This window comes from Phaseolus vulgaris, chromosome 7 (assembly GCF_051622355.1).
Source record: "Phaseolus vulgaris cultivar YP4 chromosome 7, ASM5162235v1, whole genome shotgun sequence".
NCBI classification, from domain to species: Eukaryota; Viridiplantae; Streptophyta; class Magnoliopsida; order Fabales; family Fabaceae; genus Phaseolus; species Phaseolus vulgaris.
The window spans coordinates 12,905,525-12,930,799 of record NC_143504.1 but is presented as its reverse complement, the minus strand read 5'-3'; the positions used below and the strand labels follow the sequence as shown (position 1 = coordinate 12,930,799).

Genomic DNA, 25,275 nt, shown 5'->3' with positions numbered 1-25,275 from the left:
TGAGACCCAAACAAAGGTAAGCATTATTCTATGCAATACACAATACACTCATATTTTTAATACTTTCACTGACTTGTTCGTCGGAGTCTTGTCAACCGGTGAAGTTCCTCTCATTGTGATCATCAAGTATCTCAAAGCTACAATCTTAAAAGGTTGATCTGAAAACCACTTCTACCCAACCTAAATTTATTGGCAAGAACAAAATCACTCAGAAGAAATATTAGAATAAAAAGACTATTATATAAGCAACTTAAATAATTACTTAGATTATATATGAGCAAATAGTCAAATTAAATTTGATTCAAAAGAAACCTTTATATATGCGAATTTATTGACGAACTTGGCCTTGAAAGTTAAAAAAAAATAAAAATGTTGTTTATGTGATAATTTAGTAAAATTATTGAAAAGTTACAAAATAAAATGACCGGTGTGGAGAACGCCGCTAACGGTGGCTGGCACGGGTGCAGTGCGCACGTGTGTGTACACTTAATCAACAAATACACACCTACCCCTGGCTCGCGTGATCAGAATTGTATTCTACTCAGACAAAGTAACTAACCGGAGAAGAATTTCAATTTGGTGGTGTCTTCTCTCTTCTCTTCTGAATCGAATCGAATTGATCGACGCATATGGCACTCTCGCGCCTTCGCCACCCTCTCTTATCTCGCTCCCTTCGCATCCTCTCTTCTTCTACCAGATCCCTCTCTCGGTACGCTCTTTTCTGTAACTCCGATTTCGTGTTTTTTTTTCATCATCTTATAATGCTGCTTTTAACTCTCAATTTCGGCTTGTATTTTTTCTCATAGAACTTGTAATTCAACGATTTTTTCCGCGGGAGCTCATGCGAATATAAGGTGTGCATCCATTGCCCACAATATTTGTGAAGTTAGATTTATTTTAATCTGCGTTGCATTCTTGCTTACGGCATAGTTCGAACTTCTAAGATGAGGAGTCTTGGTTTAAACAAAATAGTGATATTAGTGACGCCTAACATGAAATTTTATTATTGTGTTGGAGATCCCCAGTAAAGTAGTGATATGGCAAATATGTTGTATGTAAGTGGGAAAACCTTCTCTTGACCTAGATTTTGAGAGTTACGCACAACAAATTCTAAAATAGTATCACACCCTATCATAACGATCGATATTGAGATTATCAGACTACTTTCAAATATCTAGTCATGTAAATTTTATGTTTGAGATGTACTCGATCTTAGGATTATATATGGGATTTCCCACATATGACCAAAATGATATATGTGTGTGTATAACCTAAGGGTATCCCTACCTTAACATAATACGTATAGTACGGTGTGGCCAATTTGAAATTCATAGGTTGGCCAGACATTGGTGCTGAGATTGACATTCTCTTTGTTATACATGGCATATATATGGCACATCATTCTATCTTTCTTCACTGTCTTCTGTATTTTAATATATCTTGGTGGTTTACTGATGGTGATGTTTATCAGACCCACATCTTGCTCAGGGATTACTCGAATTTATGATAGATCTTTGAAGTCAAAGGTTAGCATTTAAATGGATGAAAATTCCAATCATTACTATGATATTCGCTGACAACTTTCAACCTTTTTGGCAGTGGACTGATGTCAAATGCTTTTCATCTTCAGGTACCTAATGTTTCATTTTCCAACTCACAAAGCTCGTAATTGTTTAGTGTTTTACTTTTTGCTTCATTCAACAACTTGTGTGCTTCTCTTATATGATTATTTTTTCTACAGCTAATTATGGAAGCTCCTATTTTGGAGATTTCATGTGAATTACTGCTATGCTGTGTTAGTCTTTTAGGTTGAAAGAGTATGGCATATTTGTGTTAGATGTCTATTTTTTTTTAATGACTTTACATGTTTGTCAGCAGTAATGTTTTGTAAAAGTAAAAGTAATATTAGAAGAGGTAGCATAATGGTTTGCAACTTTTGGCCTTCTCATTTGTACTTAAATGTCTTTTAAAAATAAATATTAGAGAACCTTTAAACATAGAAGGTTAAGAGACTATGGTAATATGTTCAGGTACAGGAAGATATGGTTATTATGGGGGGGTTGAGAAGAAGGATGATGCAATTGCAAAATAGTGATCCAAGAAAATGACTTGGATAATTCTGTGATGCGAACTTGCTATCCAGAAAAGAGAGATTACGAAAGTGAGTCTCTGAAGGGTCAGCTGGAAGCATCCTAAACTTAAGTGAACATTACAACAGAAGCTGAATTCTGTAATAAAAATAAGCTAACACATACTTTACAAACTTAACTATATTTTTACATATTGTAACATTCCCACGTCAGACTTTGGAATTAAACACCTTGAGGTTGTCACAGTAGTGAATCTTTGAGAAGATGCAGCTTTAGTGGGAATATCTACATTGTGGTCTTGACATGTGATATTATGCACCACAAGTCTCTTTTTTAGGACCTCCTCCCTTACAAAGAAAGTATCCAACTCTATATGTTTAGAGCATGTTTGGACGTGATTATTTTTTAAGAACATAATCTGATTTGTAGAAAAAAGTTGTTTGTGTTAGTAGTCAAATGAGTTTAATCCAAGTATAATCTTAACAAAGAAAATAGCTTTGTGCTGATGAGCAAAATTGTAGAGATTATGATTAAAAACTAGGACTTTATTTTCTTGCTAACTTTATTCCATTTTTTCCCCTACAATTGATTAATTTAAATACAAAACTAACTACTACAAATAACTTTATACTCTATTTTCTAATCTTACAATAAAAGGGGATTATTTTAGATTATCCAAGTGAAATAGATTATCTTAAAAACACTTTTTACCAATCACTACCAAACATAAAACTTATTACATATTATTGATCATCAAAATAATCTACTTTGCACTATTTTTCACAGCTAATTCAAGCACAGACTTAGTTCTCAAGTGCAAAACTGGATTGTGTGGTAGGGGACAGTTAAAAGATTTTCACACTATTCTTGTATTTTTTATAGGAAATGCTAATGCTACTCTGCAAGTAAGGGCTAGACCATCTTCCAATGCTGTTCATGTTTATGTGAGAGAAATTAGGGCTGGGAGAGGAGGATACATCATGTTGTCTTTGGGAGTTGAACTGTTGATGTATGTTCCATCAAGAATTTTTCTCTTAGGTGTTTTGGTCATGGGTGCTAATAGGAACTGAGACCTCACTTTAAATGAAATGTGATTAAGCAGCCTTGCTGTATTAGTTATCAAAAGAAGGCAAGAGAAGCTGATAGAAAGGAAGGGAAAAGAGAGAATGGAGAGTTGAAAGGTTGTTCATGAATCTAATTGTTGTCACTCATATATATATGAATGCATGTAAAACTGAACGACAGCATAATTCACGCAAGACTGTCGGGATAATTAAAATTTTGTGGGATGAGCGAATCTTTCTGAGCCTTAGACCCATGAACTTTTGGGTCATGCTTGTGAACAGAAAGAAAAAACCCACTGTTGTTGGTTAAATTTTGACCTTATCTCTCTCTTTCTCTCTCTCTTGTGTATATTCACGCAAGACTCTCTTATCCCATTTCTGTTTTGTTTTTCTCTTTTTTGGTTAAAGGGGTTCCTCATCTTCCGTGTATTCACTTCATCTCAATAGTTTTTCAATTTTAATTTTTTATTTATGTTATTTTAGTCATTAAAGAGGGTAGTCTTTATATTTATGTCATGATGCTCTGGTTATGTCCTAATAACTTCTCCCTTCATAGATATTTCACATGAAGTCCTTGGGATGCCTGCTTTATCTCCTACAATGGTAAGCTTGGGAACATTTCTTCTCTTTCTGTTTTATTTGTATTCTGTTTAGGGCTTCCATGGACAACTTTTGGTGTCCTCACCTTTTGGTTTTAGACGCAAGGTAATATTGCAAAGTGGAGGAAGAAAGAAGGAGAAAAGGTCAGTTTGCATATAGTAGTTCTTATATTTTGATGGTTATAGATCACAATTCTGTTTATGTGATGCTTTCATTTTGGAGATTGACTTCTTTGAATTAATTAATCATTTTCACATTGCTATTGATTAATCTAACAGATAGAAGTGGGGGATATACTATGTGAAATTGAAACTGACAAAGCTACACTAGAATTTGAAAGTCTTGAAGAGGGGTAATTTTCTTTTTCTTCCTTTCAATTTTTTCTTCCCATGTTTTGGATGATCTGTGATTTAAGCTGTATGCACTTGGGGTTTTACATCTAGAAAAGTAGTATGTTTGTTCCACTTCTTTCTGAGTGGTAATTAACAAATCAAAAGCATTGTTGGTCAATAATTTTGGAGAAACCAGCCTCCAATGATCTCCGTGTTAAGGTCTTCAGCAAGTTATGTGAGCTGTTCTGCTTGAATTTATATGGGACCTGATAATGTCTTTAATAATTTTAGTATACTCTTTCACTTGAAGCCTAATGGAACACAGCTTGAACTCTTCCCTACTTACTGCTGATAGCTACACATGTGTCCTACATGAAAATGGCAAAGATCAAAGCTTAAAAAAGATTAATTGGTGCTCTGAAACTAGTTTCAGAAAACTTTGCATTTTATTGGAGAAAGAATAGAAGAGGTAACTGTCAAGCACAATACTTATTTAATCCTTAACAAAAAATATGGAGAAACCACCCATGAGATATTGTAGTCACTAATTGTTTTTCCACTTAGTCGTCTTCTGTCTTTTTGTGTATAGTATGCAAAAATGTCCATTTTAGGCGAAGAAGTGTAGGAATTTTTTTGCTCATTCTTATTTCATTGTGCATTTTTTCATTTAATATATCAGGTTCAATTACTTGACTGATGAGTGTAGATCATGAGGGATGCAAATTTCAGTACACCAATATAATATGTCTGTTGTGGTAATTGACTGATTCCTGCAGATTTCTGGCTAAGATATTGGTACCTGAAGGTTCAAAAGATGTGCCTGTTGGACAACCAATTGCTATAACAGTAAGTCATCATTACTTTTCAATTCTTGCACTATTACGGTTATACAGAACTTTCATTTTGCTAAAGAAAGTAGCTTTTACAGACAAACTAATTTGTATAATTGTTTTTCCTTCAAGAATTATTCTTCGTCTCTTCTCAAAAAATTGTCTTTCACAGTTGTTTTCCTTGCATGTCTCAATTTGTGCTTTCTGGTTTCTAAGGTTCTAATAGAACTTATCAATTTAACCTTTGCCTCACATTATCTAAACCATTATTTGATTTTAGCTTTTGGCACCAATTTAATAAAAACAATATTACATACACACACACACACAATATTAATGACTTAAATAACACTGAAATATTTCTACCATCCATTTTAAAAATATATGTTTATTTCGGATTTTGGTAAATCATAAATGTAATAAGTTGTCTGTCATATAATCATCATTAATTCAATTGCTTTTAAACTATTAGTTTGTGGGATTCAATCAATTTCTGAATTTTAAATATTTGATTAATGTAATCTCTATCTATGGACATTGACAAGGTTGAGGATGAAAAGGACATCCAAAATGTTCCTGCTTCTGTGGGGGGTGGGATTGAAGAGACTAAACCAGCCCAGCAGGATGTTACAGATGAGGGGAAACCAGAATCAACTTCTACTATGATTAATGCATCAGAACTTCCTCCTCATCTCCTTGTTGAAATGCCAGCTTTGTCTCCAACAATGGTAGAAAATTTTGATGCTATTGTAATTATTGCTTGAGGACATAAATTTTCTTTACTTACATGGAGGCCCTATTCTTCATTTTCTTTTATTTTTTACTGCACAGAACCAAGGTAACATTGTTAAATGGAGGAAACAAGAAGGAGACAAGGTTAGTTATGTTTTAACCTAATGTTCTAGTAGAGGTTCTATTTTGCATGAATTTTTTTTTTAATATTTTAAAAAATGAAAAATGTGAGTCATTAATGCCCTTTTTTGTTGTCTGGTATTCAATAACATTTAATTTATCTAACAGATTGAAGTGGGTGATATATTATGTGACATAGAGACAGACAAAGCTACACTTGAGTTTGAAACTCTTGAAGAGGGGTAATAGTCTTTCCCTATACTGCAAGCTGTTCATTGTAAATATTCTGTCTGCTTGCTTGGTATGGTTGTTTACAGTCTTTACTGCAACACACTGAACTATTGTAAGATAGAGTTATTTGGCAATGATGTTGCATCCTGACCATTTTTTTTTTTTTGACAGACTTGGGTTAGGCCATATATATCCATAGTAAAATGTCTGATGTCTTACTAAAGTGTTTTTAGCACAATGCATGCATTCTAGTTGATTTATTTTACAGACGAGCTCTTTTTCTACTACTTCTTCCTGGTAAAGTTTCACTTTCTAACCAACTAACTAATTTATATCTGCATGGGGGCGGTTGGTACTAGGTACCTGGCTAAGATACTTGCTCTGGAAGGTTCGAAAGAAGTGGCAGTTGGGCACCCTATTGCGATAACAGTAAGTGTGAAAGTATTTTCTGCAATTTTGTAATTTTCTTCCAGTGGAATATGAAATGAGCCTGGGTGAGGATTGAGGTCCAACAATTTTTTCATTTTTTGAAATGGAAACTAAGAAAATCTGACAGTATCGTATACACTTTTTGGTTTGTTTACCAAATTGTTGTCGCTTGCTTTTTTTTTAATGAAGAGAAATGGAGCAAATGAAAAATACTTAACCTACTTTCTCTTCTACAAGGTTGAAGATGCAAGTGACATTGAAGCTATAAAGAATTCTGTTAGCAGCAGTTCAACAAAACAACAGAAGGCCCCCCAACATGATACTAAAAGTGAGGTCAAAGCTCAAAAAAACAAAATAACACGAATCAGCCCAGCTGCAAAGTTGCTTATTGCAGAATATGGATTGGATGCATCAACATTGAATGCAACTGGTCATTACGGCACCCTACTGAAAGGGGATGTTCTTTCTGAAATTAAGTCAGGAAAATTGTCTCCTAAAGCTGCTTCATCTAAAGAAAAGGTGACGTCATCTCAAAGTCATCAACAGGTTGCAGCTTCTAAGTCTGACCTAGAGCAGTCTGATGCTTATGAAGATTTTCCTAATAGTCAAATTCGCAAGGTAGGTCCATCGAATATTTCATGTTTACTAATAAGGTTCTTTAACTCTTTCAATGCATATTACATGGTTATGAGAACTATGCTGCCAAAAAGGGTCTCTGAGCAGCCATTGTTTGGTGTCTCTGGCTGAGAGTTGATTACTCAAATATCTGAAGGGAAATGCTAGTCATTAGGCCTAATATGGATCAGAAGACTCAACTGTTTTTGTGTCATTAGCTGTTGGTATACATGTAGAGATGCAGAACTCATTGTTTCTGGATTTCCTATCTTTTCTATTTACATCTTTCAACTACATGAATACTTGTCCCTTCAATATATGATGATTGTCTTTTAAATATATTTTACTGTTTCATAGGTGATTGCCAAGAGGTTATTGGAATCAAAACAAAATACGCCACACTTATATTTATCATCAGGTTTTGATTCCCAATGCCTTACATATTATTGCAAATTAATTTATGCGGGACTGACTAATTAATACATATTTTGATTGCCATGTGTCAGATGTCATACTGGATCCTCTTCTTTCCCTTCGGAAGGATCTTAAAGGTATGTACCACTCATAAATTTTAGTGGAGATGTTATCCTCAGATAGTGAGATAAAGCTTTTGTTGTGGTTGTTATTGATGTGTCAAATGATATACACTTGGTCATGTTTTATTTTCCAATGTGATATATTCTTTGTTTGTTCCTTGATTGCAGAGCAGTATGATGTTAAAGTTTCTGTGAATGACATTATTATCAAAGTTGTAGCCACGGCTCTCAAAAATGTACCTGAAGCAAACGGTAAATATTTTTATTGTATTAGTCAATCCATTTTCATTGCCTATAATTGTCTAGGGGTGGTGGGAATTCCAATCATAAAATATTCATTTAATAGCTTTGAATTTCCTTCCCTGTTTATTGTTCATCAATTTTTAACTAATGATATTATTTTGTTTTTGAAGTATAGAAAACAATAGAATCTTGTTACCAATAATTTGCTTAAAGTTTGCTTATGAGAATGAACTTTGGGTTCTAGTTCTTGTTACAGAACGACTCTTTGGTTTTCTAGTTCTTCTATAATAATATATCATTGACACTTACAATTGGGTAGAAGCTCTCATTATGTGAATAATGGCATTGGAAAAACAAGTGATTAGCATAACCATTAACCATGCCCAACTGCTGAGGTAATTATGTTGAACCTCCCAAACCATGCTTACAAAGGCTGTTTGAAGTTAGTCAATTAATGTAAACTAACGTAGAGTGTCTGAGAAACAAAACGAGTGTCATGTCATATACGGGTGTAAATAGTCCGAGTTGAGTCAAACTGAGTACTTGAAGCACAAAGGAGTACTTGAAGCACACGCTTGGCTTATAAAAAATATATGATGCACAAACTCAACTAATTTATTTAAATCAGTCAAGTTTAAAGCTTAGGTTTTTCTTACTTACACATATGAAACTTTACTTTGATTTATTTGCTTGTTTATTTTACAATTATATTTCCCCTTTTATCAAATCTCTTGAAGTGTTTTGAAGTTTATTAACTTAGTATGCAATTGACATTTTCATGCAAGATGAAGTAAAATAAAAACAGAGAGTGAAAGATCCTAAACTCTGATAATTTTCTAGATACAATTACAACTTACCCTGTATACCCGTTTCTTTTACAAAATCAACATTTTTATAATTATATTATAGTGCGCATACATAAAGCTATTCTGGATTTTTAAATATCAATCCTTGACTTGAAGAAAGGGGGCGGGGGAGCGTTGACCTTGCCTGGACCTGCCTTGGAATAGAAAAGGGACTGACAGCTGGACATGTCATCATGTGCTGGTATGTGCCCAAAGCATGGTAGTAGAATCGAGATACAAGTAACGTATCGGAGAGCTGATATTATGAATCGTAAATCGTTTCGTATCGTGAATCGTAAGATTCATAAACATTAAAAAATTTAATATATACTTAAATATATAAGATATGTATACATACAAGATACAATAAATTATATATATATATATATATATATACCACACAATTTCACCAAAACAACCTCTATGGTGCATACATGTTATTAAATAAATTATGTCTATCTTTTTTTACTTACTCATTTTTTAAAATCTACACTGATTCACACAATACGGAATCGTTTCGTTTCGGGATTTAGCGATTCTTTGTGCGAATCGCATGATACAGCTAAGATTCAGGGACGAAAAAGATTCTTCACACGATTAGTATCGTGGGAGGGTGAAACCGTATCGTTTCGTACGATACGTATCGTGAATCGTAAGATACTAACTACTATGGCCCAAAGGGTCGTTGGAGAGAGGTGTCTTGTAGTAGTACATGGAGTAGCTAATTGGTGTGATATGAAGTGCATGGATACAAGACTAATTTGGAATGATAAGTTACATTACATTCCGTGCTTATGATATACTCCCTCCATCCGTAATTATATGACATTGTTTTGAAATTTCTTTAGAAGACTCTTTTCCCATTGTTCCTTGCATTAATTATATTTTGACTAAAATACCCTTAATTACTTTAGTTCATAAACATTAAATGCTAATTATCTTTTTCTCTCTTATGAAGATTGGATATTTGAAAAGTTTAGTTTTAAAAATTAAACTTCTTTACTATTATTCTCTGATCATACATTAATTATTTAATGATAATTATGAAAAAATATAATCTCAGAAAAATTTAATGCTACTAACTAAATTAACAAATTCTTTTAGTAAGTGTTTGATTCAGTTATCAATATCATATATATAAGGATGGAGGGAGTATCGTTCTACAATTGGATCCTTTACATTCCTGGTGCATTACGCAGTGTCAACATGCCTGCCATTCCTCTTAATTTTTGTCAATTTCTTTGGATTTTATACCAAACATGCCATGTCAATTTGGAGTGGCACCTAAATTAGTAACTACTATGAAGTGCTTGGATACAAAACTAATTTTATGTTACATTCTTGGTTTGTGATATCTTGCTCATTACGGTTTTTTCCCATTTGCTTACTCTATTAAAATTGAATTATTCTTATGGGAGTTTCTAGTGCTGAAATCCAATATTTATTATGGCAGCATACTGGAATGTTGAGAAGGGTGAGATCATTTTAAATGATTCTATTGATATATCCATAGCAGTTGCCACGGATAAGGTAATTGATAGTTTTTAATTGTCAGTAGTATAATTGTACAAAGTACTCGAACCTTTTGTTTGACTGCAGGGCTTGATGACTCCAATAATAAAAAACGCTGATCAGAAGACTATCTCTGCTATCTCCTCAGAGGTAATTAGGTTTTTGGTTTATGACTTTATGATAGAAACTGGAATGTATGGAATGTTTTACTTACAAATTAAGGAGCAACAACACTAATGGCCGAGGAAGATTCCTCTAATCACTAAATACTCAACAACTATGATGCACGGATACGATACCTGTATCGGATATGGTGACACGCTTATTTTGAAAATATTCTCAAAAACATTATACATATATAATTGCAATTGTGCAAATCCAAATTAAAATCACATTTATTAGACATTGTCAAAATAAATAAAAAAATTATAAATTATTGTCATCATAAAAGTATTAGTGCTTTATATATTAGATACTTCAAGTATCCTAAAGTATCACATAGGTGACACAAGTTGAACTATCAGTGCATCATAGCCCAATAACAACAACAACAAAAAAGATAAAAGATGACTGTTGCTGGTGTTGTGCAGCCAATCCCCAAGACCTTCACCAATAGTTTTCCTCCCCCTTCTCATATATAAATTCCAAATTCCTGCAACTTTATATGTACTTATATGTTTGCGTTAAATTTAGGCATTCACATTTTTCCCAAGTAAACTTAAATTTATGAAAGACAGGAAATTAAGGTTTTTGTTTGCATCTCAATCAATTTTGATAGTTTATTGGCATTTTAGGTCAAGGAACTAGCTGCAAAGGCACGTGATGGCAAGTTGAAGCCACAGGAATTCCAAGGGGGGACTTTTAGGTGATTTTACTGATATTGTTATGCAACCTTTGTAGATGCCCCATTTATCTTATTTCTAAAGCAATATTTACTGTGCCAAATGTAATAATTCTGAGCTTTGCACAATTTCTTATGCAGCATTTCAAACTTAGGAATGTTTCCTGTGGATAAATTTTGTGCTATTATAAACCCCCCTCAGGTTCACTCTCTCTTTCTCTCTCTCTCTCTCTGTCTGTGTGTGTGATACGCACACGAGCACTTACAATCTAATTTACTAGTCGTGTGTAATTGCAAAATTGCTTGCCAAATCTATTTAAATTTTACTTAGTATAGGGGTGGATGTGGATGTAGCCAAGTGGATTGTGAATCTGCCATGTGCAGGTCCAACCCCAGTTACCTGTAAATAGATTAATAAAGATATATAATTTCTTTGTAAGGATGAAAAGACCAACGTATACTTTTTCTAGTATGTTATTACTATATCAACCAAGAAGCAAACTATGATGGTGAACCAAACATGATTTTTCCTAATTTGATTTTCTTTATAAGAAAGTGGAAAGTAAAGGAGAATTGGAAATTTCAGGTTTATACATATTCATATTCTTAATTGTCCCTTTAGGCTATGTCTGAGTTGGAGGTACAGGATGGAATGAAGTGGAAGGAAAAGTTGTTCCAATGTTTGGTTTTTCAAAATAACAACAGAAAATGTAAGAATGGATTATGTTCCATTCGATTGTTTAATCTCAATTTTTTTTCTCCAATTTAGGGTACACTTAATGGGACAGCTTCTAGATCATAAAATGGCTGTTTTATCTTATAAATTTTAATGTCTTATGGATAATATAGGAATCTTGTTTCATTCTATCCTTTTTTAGAACAATGGAGTGAAGTTTTTGTTTCATTCCATTATAAAATATACAAACAATGGAATGACATTTTTATCCTTATCCATTTCATTTCATTCTCCACTTCCGACCGAAACATACCCTTAGCAGCACACCCCTCATAGAATTATTCCTATTCTCTGACTCCCATATTTTGCTCGTTTGGTAAAAGACAAAGCAAAATCTATTTTATGTACTCTACTTTTTACTTTACTCTGGCAATGAAGAATCAAACCATCACAACGAAGTAAATTTAAGGTTGAGCATGCCTAAATTTCAGAACATGCATTTCATGAGAACATGCTATTTTGGAAGAGTTTTCAGATTGCCTGGTTTATTAGTCTGAAGACATAGGGGAGGGCTGTAGTGCCGAAAGATTTTTTTGCTTCTTGTTACTGTACCTCTAAGGCTTATATATATATTATCATTTGCTGCAGGCCTGCATTCTTGCTGTTGGTAGAGGCAACAAAGTTGTGGAACCAGTAATTGGAGATGATGGTATAAATTTAAGGATTGTTTTCTCCGTGCCCCTAAATGCTAAACTTTTATGTTTTGTTAACATTGATATTTATTTTCTATAGGAGTTGAGAAGCCATCGATTGCCACTAAGTTGAGCTTAACGTTGTCTGCTGATCATCGTGTTTTTGAAGGCAAGGTTGGAGGTACGGTGTTACTGGGACACTTTAATTACCCAATTGAAACTAGGAAGAGATTTTATTATCGTTACATTTCATGCTTTCTAGTTTTCGTAGTTGCAATGCAAATTAGGCACAAAGCAGCTAAAAATATCACAAAATCAAATCGCCTTGTGTATTCTTATACAAAGAGCAGAGTTTTTGCATATATTATTACATCATACATGTTTGTTGGTGTGTGATATAGTAAATCCTCTTTATAACCAATAATATATTTATATTCCCATGTTCATGGTTAATTAAGTTATTGGTTAAATCTACTTTATATTTGGTTAATTAATATACAGAAACTTAAATGGATCACTTGTGTCATTTTGCCATTATAAATAATTGACACAAAGATCTTGGGTGTGAAACCTATGCACCTAAGACCCATTTTTGCAGCAATTCGCCAAGGTACATACTGTTTTAAATGGTGCCTAATGTTGATGTTTTAACTGGTTTACAGGTGCATTTCTCTCTGCGTTGCAATCAAACTTCAGTGATATAAGACGACTTCTTTTATAATGACGCAAACCAAATTTTCTTGTTACTTATTGAACATACGACCAGTCATGTGGATTCAGCATAACCTGGATCAAACTAGCATACCATCCCCATTTTTGGTCCTTTTCTCATTTATCTCTTCATCTGAAACAGTTTTGGATTGTTGTGCCTCATTAGTTTTTGTATAATAATATCGTGGGTATAATTACTAAATACCATGAGAAAGACCCACCAAGGTACCATCTAACATTAGGTTTCCAACGAGATTCAAGCACGTTGGAAATTTTGCTCATTAGGCACTTTGCTGCTCTTTTATGTGGAATTTTGTATGAAGAGCTCTGTATAGGCAGCCATTTGGATGAATAAATATTCTTTTCATGTGCTGCATATCTGTCATCCGACTTAAGTGATGGCATGATTTGGCACAATGGTACTCTGCTAGCTAACTCCTCAGCATTTTCATATTTAATTTTTGTACCAGGATTTGGCCTAGTGGTTGGATCAATAATTGGAAATTCGGGTAAATCTCCCCATCTAACTTAATATTTGTATTTGATATGTTGATGAACGTGGTTATGCAATTTAAGGTAACACCTTACGTTTAATCGTTGAATAGCCACTAGCAAAGCTGAAATCTTTGACATTTGATTCATTTAACTTTATTAATAGCTGCTGCTTCTGCTCAAACTCTGTAGATATTGTGGCCTTAGATTTGATCTGAAAAGTTAGCTCATCCGTTGGCGTAATAATAGAATAGATGGACTCTAATTTTTCAATCTAGTTATTCTAAAATTAGACTATGCACGATGATTATTAAATCAACCGTTTTAATTGTAGATAATTTTTTGTTTTGGGTGCGTTTATGTAGGTATGTAGGTTAAGCCATTTTTTGGTTGTTTTCTCCATACCCTATGGAGTTGTATCTATGGTTGATGTATACGGGTTGGGATACCTTGAAGTATTTCACTTAATTTAATTTATTTTATTGCTGATAAAAAATAGATAATTTTAAATTTAAATTATTAATTACAATCATAACACTTAACACTTACTTTTAGAATTTTATTTTTCCCACTTTAGATTTAAATTCCTTATTTTTAAAACTGGAGACGATTTTGATGAGTTTTATATGCCATTTATTTTAAATATTAAGGCATGTACATAAATGGGCTATGTAAATTGTATTTATTTAAATCCCAAATTTTGCAAAAAAATAAAAGGGATTTTCTGTTTCCTGTGAATAGTCTTTTTTTTTCTTTTCAAAATGAAGTTCTTTAGAGGATATGCAGTTTCGTTTTCGAATTACGAATAAAAGAAAGTCAGTTTATCCCTGCACCATATCATTTTCTATATGTACCAACATAAATTTTTACATTTGAAAAAAAAAACTGCAGAGGAATGTTTGGTGTGCGTTTTGAATGGATTTGGTGGTGGTGTAGTGGGTTGATGGAGGGAACCTTTCACTTAGTTGCGGTGTAGATTGTTTGGTGGTAAAAAAAACAATTACCATGTTCATTCTTTATTTTGTTCTTTTTAGCTGAGATGTCATCAGATTTCAATATCTGGAATCTTGCATGTATAGTTACCGATACAGGAATTCATAAGTCATTATCACAGTTTTTGGATATAGAAATTTGGAAAGTGATTTTTATTTTTCATTTAACATTTCGAATGGACATATCCACAATTCAATCCAAAAGTGTAAGTGAGTTATGGGTTATGAATATCTATATCTGAAAGTTTTGAATTCTAAATTTTCATATCTGAAAGTTAGTTTTAAGTTCTGGATTTTCATATCCAGAATGGTTTGATTAAGCTTATGGATATAATATTCAGAAGACAAAGGTTCTTATTAAAGATACAAAAGATTTTCACATAGTGTTGTTGGGTGCATGTAAAAAATGGTATGCTACAAGGAAAATCAGCCTAAAAGAAATCCAAATTTGAAAGGCTTGCCCACTACTAAACAACCTAACTAGCCAATGGCTATTTCTTTCTGCACTCATGTCCACGCTTATGCAGTGGTTAAAAGATCAAACTGAACCCCTTCTTATAGCTGCCACCGCCCCTTGATATCTCTGCTTCCCTTGTTTATGTATTGTGTTATCGATAGACTAAAAAAAGTGTTATGGAGTGTACAATCTAAAAAAATAATTTATGTGAAAAATGAGTTTTTGAATTTCACTATCTAAAAATTAAAAAGGTTTCTAGATTATACAATATAGAAGTACAAAATGATCTGTGAATTGTATAATCTACAAGCTTTTTTATGTACAAAAATGACTTTTGGATAAAAAAACTTATGCATTTTAAGAAAGTTTTTAGATTGTACAATCTGTAAATATTTTTATCTTACAAAAAATGTTTTTCCAATTATGCAATAGAGATTTTCATATTTATTAAGTGGAGAAGAAAATTATGGAAATGCAAAAAGAAAACTCCCTAACTTAGATATCAACCAACATACTTTACATGATTTCAAAAGTAGATATCGCCCAAAGGCTTTTGCTTCCTGCACCCACCAATTTGAACTTGCACCCCATCCTGGTCTAAATTTATGAATTTGCCTTGCACGTTTTATTTAAAAGAAGTGTCATGGTAGTGTGTTGGCTCTTGGTGACTTCCGGTGCGAAGTTGAGCTTCGGCGAGGTGCGATAGAGGTTATGGTGCTGTTTAGAAGGTTGGATCATTGAATTTCCCAGAACACATTTCTTCCTGCACCATATCCAAATTCGGATGGCAATTGCTTTCTTCACCATATCAACCAAATCAATGCACCCAATTTTAGTGGAAAAGACGAAAAGTTCCTTCAATAAAATGGGTACATATAAAAATACATTCCGAACCCCTCTCCCTAAATATGTTTCTGGATTTTTTTTTTCCATAATAAATTTTTTGTATTACGGATAATCCAAAATGGGATTTTAACTTTTGTTTTCAGAATTTATAATCTCTTTCAAATCTATTTTTTCAGAATATATTATTTTCAATTCTGGATTTTCATTTTCATTTTAGAAATTTAAAACTGTGTTGGATGCAGGTATAAAAAGATTGGGTGTAGGAAGCAATTGTCAATCTGGATAATCAACATACAAGTCCATTCGAACAAACAAATAAAACACAAATTTAGGAAATAATTATTTAAGATTTTCGATGTTGATACCACTAATAACTCAAAACTCTGCTTGCCTATTAAAACAATCGATCAATAATGTATCCTTCCCACTCTATATCACTCAGCAATGAACTGGATTACACGACTCAGTTCAACAACAAAATGAGTGGAGCAACCTCTATAATATAATCTCATGTGTCTATTACTTTTACTTTAAGGAAACATAAATGCTAAAATGAAAGAGGTTCGAAGAAGTTTTATTGTGCATCTTTGAAATCCAATTATGCATGAGTTGTAATCAGTCTTCGAGCTCAATAATCTTCACAACTGAGGAGTCACCCACTTTCTGGCAAACAACAACTCGGTCATGTGGTTTTATGATGCCAAAAGCCTTGCCATGGTCTAAAGCAACCTTCAAAATTGATTCATTTGCTCCACTTTTAGATTCAGCCTGCACTCAAACAACAAAATCACTAACGTTAATCACTTTTAAAAGTAGTTTAAGGATTGGTGTTCCAATGATCTTCAATTAAAATGGAACATGAAATTAGAAAGAAATTGATTTGATTTTATAATGGTTTTCTTGGAAAGGCGTCTTAGAGCATCTTTAATGTAGAGTTCATCATTTCTGGTTGGCTTAGCATTGTTGTATTTCCCATTTTGAATTTGAATTTCTTGAGCGATGCTAGTAGGATTACGTTCATATGATTTGTCTACAAGGTGCTGCGTTATATCTTCTAGGATTTTTGAAACATACACAACAAGAAAAAAATTTGTGTGGTTTTGAATTGTTCTTTTGTTACATCATTATCTTCATGGACTTTGAACAATACTTACCGGGTGTCGTGGATCTGCTAGCATAGGGAAAAGACCTCTCACAATAAGTGATTGCCTAGCCTGCCATAGGTCACAAAAGGAAACAGTTAGCAAAAAGTAATTAGTCTCAATGCCATGTTTCATAATGCAAGTCAACCAAAGAGAATTTCAATTTAGTTGAAATAAGAAACCAATTTTTTGCTTCATTTTTCTTTCATTTCTATCTTTATTTCCTTTCCTTTTGTGATACAAATCATAAAAGGGAAATTCAAGCTGGAAAGAAACATACATATAGGCATAGAACAACAGCATATTTTTGTAACCATTTTTACTGTCAAACCAGGTATTGGCACAGATGTACAAAAAGCTAAGAAGCAAATTTCCCCACAAGAAAAATTCGACTTGACCTTGTTTGTTTAAAATATATCGACATATATAAAATCATTATCATGTGGAGACCAGGAAATTTATCCCAGAAAGTTAGCATAAAAGTATAATAAAACCAATACAATGGTAGAAGAAGCTAATACAATAGCAGATATTTTCTGAGTAGTTTGAGTTGGTCAAGTTCAAGACCAGCTAACTCAATATCGGTTTAGTATGTAGCTCCATAATCCATTACAGAGTTTTAGATAATAAAGCTGACTCAAAGCGTTGACCAGCATCAGGATTTTTTTTTAGCATTATGTGAATTTGATACATCTAGCTAGTTTCAGTAGCTAAAATCAGTTTCAAAGGCCATGTAAAGGCTGTTATGTTAATTATATACCTCAAAAGCACCAGTGAATGTCCATCGGAGTTGATTTGTCTTCAACTGGGGAATGACAACAGATATCACAGGCATGGTTGGTCTGTACTTAGCAATCAATCTACATAGATACACAATAAACAAATAATTAATTAAGACATCAAATTGCAACTACAGAATAGAACATGACTGAGTAGTCAGTGAGTGCTAAATGCTTAATCCAGCATGGAACATATAAAAAGGAAAATTCACCTTAGAACTAAATTACTGAGAAAGAATTTAATAAATGTGAATACTAGTCAACAATCTCAGAAATGAGATCTTTTAATAAAGGGAAATTATAAAAGGAGATCAAATGAAACCTTGCAGCTCTTCCAGATGAAGTGAAGCAAATAATGACAGATGCCCTAACCTTGATAGCTGCACGAACCTGCATGTTTCAGCAAAAAGAATTTACTTCCCAATATGTACTACTCTACTACTACTATTACTACTACTACAAGTACATAATCCTTTGAACAAGCTCAGAGAAGAATGTTGGCGGAAAAAGAATCATAAAACCATTCCAAAAAGTTTGATGGTGCAACCAAGAAGCATACCGCTGAGGAAGCAATTGATTCCAAGTGGCTCATTTGCTCTCCAACATATTTGACAGCCTTCTTAAAATACAAATCTTGATTATGAACTTTCTCTGCCTGCACACAACAGCTATTAATGGGGAAGTAATCATGACTCTTCAGGGAAAACAGTAACCATTATATAAGAAATGGAATTAAATTTATCATAATGAGAAAATCATAATATAATTTCAAAATGTAAAAGCTATTTATGTTGAAAAAACAATTATCAAAATATACACAGGGAAACTTTGAAAGAATAACAAGAAATCAATTCAAAAGCACAAGAGCATGAGATGGTGGACACTGGAAAGATTTTTATAATTACAAAATTTTGGAAGAGAACGTCACCATAAATATCTAACTACAGTGACAGATATAATTTCCTTATGTTACAGGAATTTGTTTAAACATAAAACGCAAACTTACCTCAGCACATATTTTTCCAACTGTTGAAATGGTCTCTACAGGGTATTGTCCCCGCAGGGTCTCAGCCCCAAGGAGAATTGCATCGCTTCCTGGTCAAAGGAAAGAGGAAAAAATTACACATGAAAGAGGCATGTTTATGGCTAATGTGATGAACACAATAACCTAAAGAAATATTAATGAAGACAGAAACATGCAAATGTACTAAATGCTGGAGTTTATACAATTCTCTATTGCAATCTTTATAAAAACTCAAACAAGAAATTTACCATCCAACACTGCATTGGCAACATCGGTTGCTTCAGCACGAGTAGGTCTTAGATTATCAGTCATAGAGTCCACAACACGTGTAACAACAACTGGCTTTCCAACCATGTTACACTTGTAAATAGCAGCTTTTTGGAACAAGAAAACCTGCCATGTCCAAAAATATATATGCAAGATTAGTAAAGTTTAATTGTGGAGAGAGCAAGGAATGCTGTAAAAATCACAAGTAGACACAAATCTTTCTTCATGCTGAAAAATATTACTACACAAAATGGAAACATCTCATATAACATTAGATTTTTCTGTCCAAAAGAAAACATGGACCTTCTCAGGTGGGAGTTCTATCCCTAAATTTCCACGAGCGAGGATGATGCCATCTGCTTCTCTCAATATCTCATCAAAATGTTTCAGCCCCTGAAATTTTACGAAAGAAATATGCAATTTAGAATCACAATTAAGCACTCTACAACATACCATTTTTCTGTCATTGAAGAGAGAGTTAACTATTCAAAAGATCGTCAAGTTTCTTACTTCTATATTTTCAATCTTAGCATAAATATGTGTCTGCTTAAGGTCACCCAATTTAGAGAGAAATTCACGCGCCTGCAAAATGAAAAATGTTGCATTATTTTCTCTCTCTCAAAATACTAAGGAAAATGAATCACTGAATCACAAATGCTACAAAAACAAAGCAAATTCAGAAGTTGAAAATGAAGTCAAGAAAAATGTTGGAGAAAATGGAAAGACGTGATAAAATTGATCAAGAATATTCCTTACATGGCGAATATCTTCAGCCTGCCGGGTATATAATGAAAGGATGTCTATATTGTTCCGAACACCCCATGTACTTATCACCTGAGTTAGTGCGTATGGAAAGGGAATATTTAGATTAACAAAGTTACAAGATAATAGGAAAAAAGGTATTTGCTTCATGACTGTAAAAGGGGAAATCAAAACCAGTTATACTCTTTGTTGTTAGTACAGATACAAGAATTTACCACATCTATTATGCAGTTACACATACATTTTATCTTTTGGATTGTCAAATAAATTTTCTATTTTCCAGATTGACAGGCTGAAAGAAACATAAGCCATTGTACAACAGCATTAAGTAGTTTCCGCCATTGATCAACTAAAGCTAATATTTCAACAACAAAATACAATTCAGCCTTCCATACAAAAGATAAAAATTGAAGCATTCATTCTCAAAAATCTAAAGTATATTTGCTACTCAAGATTCTAACTATGTACCTCCTTATCCTTATCAGTAAGACTAGGAAGATCAATATGAATCTGAGAGATATGCACAGTAAACAATGGTCCCGAGAGTGTAGCAGTGTTTCTTACAAGACAGGCGACATCATCACCATCCACCTCACTGACCTGCATTTTGAAACCAGGACTACTTGAGAGACAGTAATAAAACACAACAATTCTGACTTTGTATAGAAATATTCTACTTTCTGCAGTCTCTCTAATATAATGCTACCTACAAAGCTAACTGCATAAAAACAGCATACATTTGGCAAGTCTGTTAATGGGTGATGAACAAACCTTATATTTAAGTGCACTATTATAGACTAATAGAACAGATAAAGATAGAAAAACGAAATATATGCCTGCTAGAAATGATAAATCATTTCAAAATATATGCCTGTTAGAAATGATAAATCATTTCAAAATATATGCCAAATTAAGAATGTTATAATCAATCCAAGATTGCATTACCTCCAGCCATACAGAAGCTGTTTCACTTCCAGTGAACAGATATTTTCCGATAAAAATAGTATCACCCTTCTTCACAGCCTGCCAAATTATAAACATATTAGTTAAGGATCATTGTGAGTCCTTACAGAGTGCAATGGGGCATAATCTTGCAAATCAATACAAAGTGGTGTATCAAAGTAATGTAGAAGAAAGGCATCACGAGTCAAGAAACGCAGGAACTTGAGAGTTTGAACAATTTCAAAGTGCCATGATGAAAATTCTGAATTATCAAATATGGCATAAAAAATCACCATCTTCTGGAGCGATACTAAATGTAAACTGAAACCAAAAACATGAATGAAAAAATATCCCAGAAAAGGATGATACCAAACCAGTCATTCCACAAACTACAATTAAGAATCACAGAATCTTTTGAGTACATCCTTTATGATATACAAAGATGCAACAACAACTGACAGGAACAGTCTCAAAAGTGCAAGATGATTACATGCATGTAGTAATATCATAAGATTATAACCAAAAATTGGCAGAACCAACATGACTATTCAACAGAATAATATTGCAAAGTGCCAAGTGCAAACCCCAAAACTACAAAAGTACATGGAAAAGGTACACTGACCTTCGATATCCCACTAAAATTTAGTGGCAATAGATTTGAACTAGCTTCTTTGCTTTGATCTGGAGTTAAGACAACTAATGTGTCTTCTTCAAGGGTGATTGGCTGATCAGTAGTATTCACAATCTGTAATTCTGGACCCATAGTATCTAGCATAACCTGTAATTGAACCAAAATGCTCACGTACATTTTTTACATCAATTTTCCTTCGGAAGATATTTGCATATAGGGTGATAGATGGCATTATATGGATTTGTTATAAAGTCATAGGTATGCACAATAAATAAACATTTTAAACATATAACAAGTATACCGCACAGAGTTTCTTGGTACTTTTGATAGCAGCTCTCAAATTTTCCAGTGTCTCCTGATGGTATTCTGGATCACCCCATGAGAAGTCAAACCTTGCCACTACCACATGGGAAGAAAAGAAGAATGAGATAACAAAACAGATAACTCAAGAAGATTGTAGACACCAACAAAATATAATTCTTCAATTTTGTTCGTAATGTGTGTATTTTCCCCAAGGTGAAAATGAAAACTGCCACAAGCTAAAAAGGCAATAGTTTTTTGGTATTTCTTGGACTTTTGGGAAACTACCAGTTCCAACACAGTTAATTCTAATAAACTGAGCTGTTCTGTTTTCTGACAATATAGCAAGAAACAAAAAGTCAAATATGTCACATCTTATTATCCACTGCTGAAAGAAGACAAAAGATGAGATTCATATGGACAAAAGGTAATGCAATCAATTTTCAAACAAGGACCACAAGTAATCAAAGGGTGTAATGGGAGAATACCAGACATTCCTGAATCAAGGCAACGGGATATTATATCAACTGATCGTGACTTTGGACCAAGTGTGCCAACAATTTTTGTCATCGCTGGAAAGAAAGTCTGCATGATGCATTAGAAACACTTCAGTCAAAATCAAAATGGACAACACTGAAATTCTTCATTGAGTAAGAACTAAAACTTCTGAGATCTCATAACTTTCTACTTAAAATCCATACCTTAAAAACAAACATATTTTTCTACTGTTTTCCTAAAATGAATTTGTGAAACCGTGATATAGTCTAATAGGACACTCACACCAACCCCTCCAAAACTAAACCCATGCTACTTTCGATAAAATTTTTTTTTTTTTTTTTATCAGCAAAGAATGGAATTAATTTAAACCCGTGCTACTTTCGATAAATAAATAAGTTATCCATTTGGAAAGAGTTTTCAAGTTCCTTTCTCAAAGGTTGAAGAAAGGGGCACCATATCCTTGTCACAGAAACAAGTACAAGTAATAGTTCAACCACACCTTGCTTGGACTCTAAATCAGTTTGACTAGCAAGCTCAAACTCAATGTCAGAGTAAATGTGACTTTCAATTCATCAATGACAGTCATTTTGCATCTCGATCTACTAAGTTCCTTAGCAATAATCTAAAAGTTGGTTAGTTTCTCAGAATCAAAGTGCTTAAAAGAGGGTAACTTCAGCAAAACCATCACAACCCTTATCAAACAGCAACAGTCAGAGTATAAATGTCCCCCATTTCATCAATCACAGTCATTCAACTTGATCCACCAAATCCTCAGCATTTAGCAGTCAAAAACAACATCTCCAATTCCACACATATCAAAAGCATCATACCAGAGCCACATGCATATTCACTCCAAATAAAAACACCACAAATGGGTCATCAAAAGTTGATAGTTTTCTATCACAGTGCTTACAAGTTACAACAAGAACACAGTGATTAGCATAAAGAACAGAACACATGTCGCTTGAAAATATAAATTAAAATCAGAGAGGGAGAAAAGAAAATGCTAACTGGCTTAGATGGCTCAAGGATGGATGCCATCCGAATTGGTTCCTCGAGAAGCAAAGGACTTGATTGCATTTTCTATCAGCAAACACCACCTAACCACTGGTCACTGAATCAAATCGATGAAAGCAGAAAAAGCAAATGTGGAATAGAGAGAGAATGGAGAAGAAATATAGAAAGAGTATGTAGCATGTACGTGTTTTCTTCAAATCTCAAAGCGAATGATTAAAGCTTCAGCTGCAGCAATCATGCAACACGTCGTTAAATTGAAGTTACCAAAGTCTTCAGGTGGGGACAGGACGCCACAAGTAAAACAACAGAACAACTACTGTCAATTATCAAACAGACAAATGTTAAATGGTATTCTAAGTCATAAACTAAGAATTCTGAATTTACCATTGTCTTAACACAGTTGTTTTACACAACTTCTGGTGGATTTGAGTTTAATTGTTTACTATAATTAACTTGTTTCAATTCATGCAATTTAAGGTGGATAATGATTTTATTTAATTATAATAATTATAGTTTTAAGTTTAAAACCCCTATTACATTAAATATGGAGAGAAAAAGTTCTGTCATTGTAGTCTAATATAACTGTTTTCTATTAAAAATACATATGGTCTAGGAAAATTCTATATTAGAAAATTAAAATTTTAAAAAATATTACAAATGGAGTTGTATCATATAGCATAAAAACAAAGGGTTCAAACCAGAGTGGTATTGTACTTTGTCTTTCTAAGTAAGTAACTTATAAAAGATGGAGAAAAAGAAAGATTACAGTTTTTATAAAAAACACATTTCAACTTTTAATATTATTATTTTAATATTTTTTATATTATTTAATTATAAATTTATTTTTTATTATATATATTTATATCTAAACATATCACATAAAAAAAATAAAAAATTCTATACAACTCTCAAAATTGTTAAAATATCATTTCGTAAAGAGAAAATGTGGTTTTACTTATAACATGAAAAAAAGACTCCAGAGTAAAGTTAGATAAATATAATGAAAAAATAAAAATTAATATATTTAGAAAATAATTAAAGTATCTTTACATTAAAAATAGAATGTAATTAAATAAAAAAATAATTGAAATATTTTTTATTTATTTCAAATTAAAAGTCTGTCTTATTATTAATAGATACTTATTTATAAAATAATCTATGATTGCTTCATTCATATTAGAATTTTTAAATTTGTGAGATATTTTGGTATAAAAAATATTATAAATATAAATTTTAAAAAAATGAAAAAAGTTATTATAAAATTTTAATAAAAACTATATTTTGCAATAAAAAATTAAATTATATTACTTTATTCATTTATTATTTTTACTTTATTATGACATAATAATGCATACATATATTAATAAAATATTAAAAATCATTATAAATTATAAATTATAAATTGTAAATTGTAAATTATAAATTATAAATTATAAATTATAAATTATAAATTATAAATTATAAATTATAAATTATAAATTATAAATTATAAATTATAAATTATAAATTATAAATTATAAATTATAAATTATAAATTATAAATTATAAATTATAAATTATAAATTATAAATTATAAATTATAAATTATAAATTATAAATTATAAATTATAAATTATAAATTATAAATTATAAATTATAAATTATAAATTATAAATTATAAATTATAAATTATAAATTATAAATTATAAATTATAAATTATTACGTTCATGTTTATACACTTTGCAGTGGAGGAAATTTTTTATGATCAACCTGCCGTTAAATAGAGAGATTAATAAAAGTGATTACTGATAAAACATACTAATACTTCATATTAATGGTATAGTATAAAAAAATATTGAAAAAGATGTTAAATATATTTTCCTCTTTAGTCAAATAAAAGTTATGTTTAACTAATTTGAATATAAATAAATTCCAATCACCTCAATCCTATTTAATGTCACAATTTTTAAAATACTTTTATTTTTAAATCATTTCTTCATAAATATAACTTAAAGTATTTATAAAAAAATATTAAATATAATTCAGT

General features: G+C 32.2%; 2 protein-coding genes across 2 annotated transcripts; one reads left to right on the top strand and one right to left on the bottom strand.

Annotated features, from left to right (window-relative positions):
* Nucleotides 1–404: 404 nt before the first annotated feature.
* Nucleotides 405–13,534, top strand: LTA3 (Dihydrolipoamide acetyltransferase, long form protein). Its single transcript, XM_068634038.2, has 23 exons — nt 405–709; nt 807–854; nt 1,472–1,526; nt 1,600–1,630; nt 3,711–3,757; nt 3,853–3,897; nt 4,033–4,106; nt 4,863–4,932; nt 5,462–5,644; nt 5,748–5,792; nt 5,937–6,010; nt 6,359–6,428; nt 6,666–7,046; nt 7,401–7,461; nt 7,550–7,594; nt 7,748–7,831; nt 10,121–10,197; nt 10,267–10,329; nt 10,974–11,044; nt 11,162–11,222; nt 12,345–12,405; nt 12,489–12,569; nt 13,051–13,534. The coding sequence occupies exons 1-23, from the start codon at nt 630–632 to the stop codon at nt 13,107–13,109; spliced, it is 1,866 nt and encodes a 621-aa protein (XP_068490139.1). The 5' UTR covers nt 405–629; the 3' UTR covers nt 13,110–13,534.
* Nucleotides 13,535–16,257: 2,723 nt separating this feature from the next.
* LOC137828014 (pyruvate kinase 1, cytosolic) lies at nt 16,258–23,480 on the bottom strand. Its single transcript, XM_068634409.2, has 16 exons — nt 23,243–23,480; nt 22,222–22,318; nt 21,735–21,832; nt 21,425–21,580; nt 20,806–20,883; nt 20,329–20,460; nt 19,855–19,932; nt 19,609–19,680; nt 19,402–19,491; nt 19,080–19,224; nt 18,814–18,902; nt 18,367–18,462; nt 18,130–18,197; nt 17,789–17,888; nt 17,041–17,100; nt 16,258–16,654 (listed from the first exon to the last, which is right to left on the bottom strand). The coding sequence occupies exons 1-16, from the start codon at nt 23,309–23,311 to the stop codon at nt 16,502–16,504; spliced, it is 1,581 nt and encodes a 526-aa protein (XP_068490510.1). The 5' UTR covers nt 23,312–23,480; the 3' UTR covers nt 16,258–16,501.
* Nucleotides 23,481–25,275: the final 1,795 nt, after the last annotated feature.

What these genes read in the sequence shown, in the direction of transcription:
- LTA3 (XM_068634038.2), top strand. Translation starts at nt 630, where the DNA reads ATGGCACTCTCGCGCCTTCGCCACCCTCTCTTATCTCGCTCCCTTCGC. An exon ending in TTTGAAACTCTTGAAGAGGG is followed by an intron (nt 6,011 to 6,358) that starts GTAATAGTCTTT and finishes GGTTGGTACTAG; the next exon opens with GTACCTGGCTAAGATACTTG. An exon ending in TTTTGAAGGCAAGGTTGGAG is followed by an intron (nt 12,570 to 13,050) that starts GTACGGTGTTAC and finishes ACTGGTTTACAG; the next exon opens with GTGCATTTCTCTCTGCGTTG.
- LOC137828014 (XM_068634409.2), bottom strand. Translation starts at nt 23,311, where the DNA reads ATGCAATCAAGTCCTTTGCTTCTCGAGGAACCAATTCGGATGGCATCC. An exon ending in CTAAGATTGAAAATATAGAA is followed by an intron (nt 19,492 to 19,608) that starts GTAAGAAACTTG and finishes GTAAAATTTCAG; the next exon opens with GGGCTGAAACATTTTGATGA. An exon ending in CATTCACTGGTGCTTTTGAG is followed by an intron (nt 17,101 to 17,788) that starts GTATATAATTAA and finishes GACCTATGGCAG; the next exon opens with GCTAGGCAATCACTTATTGT.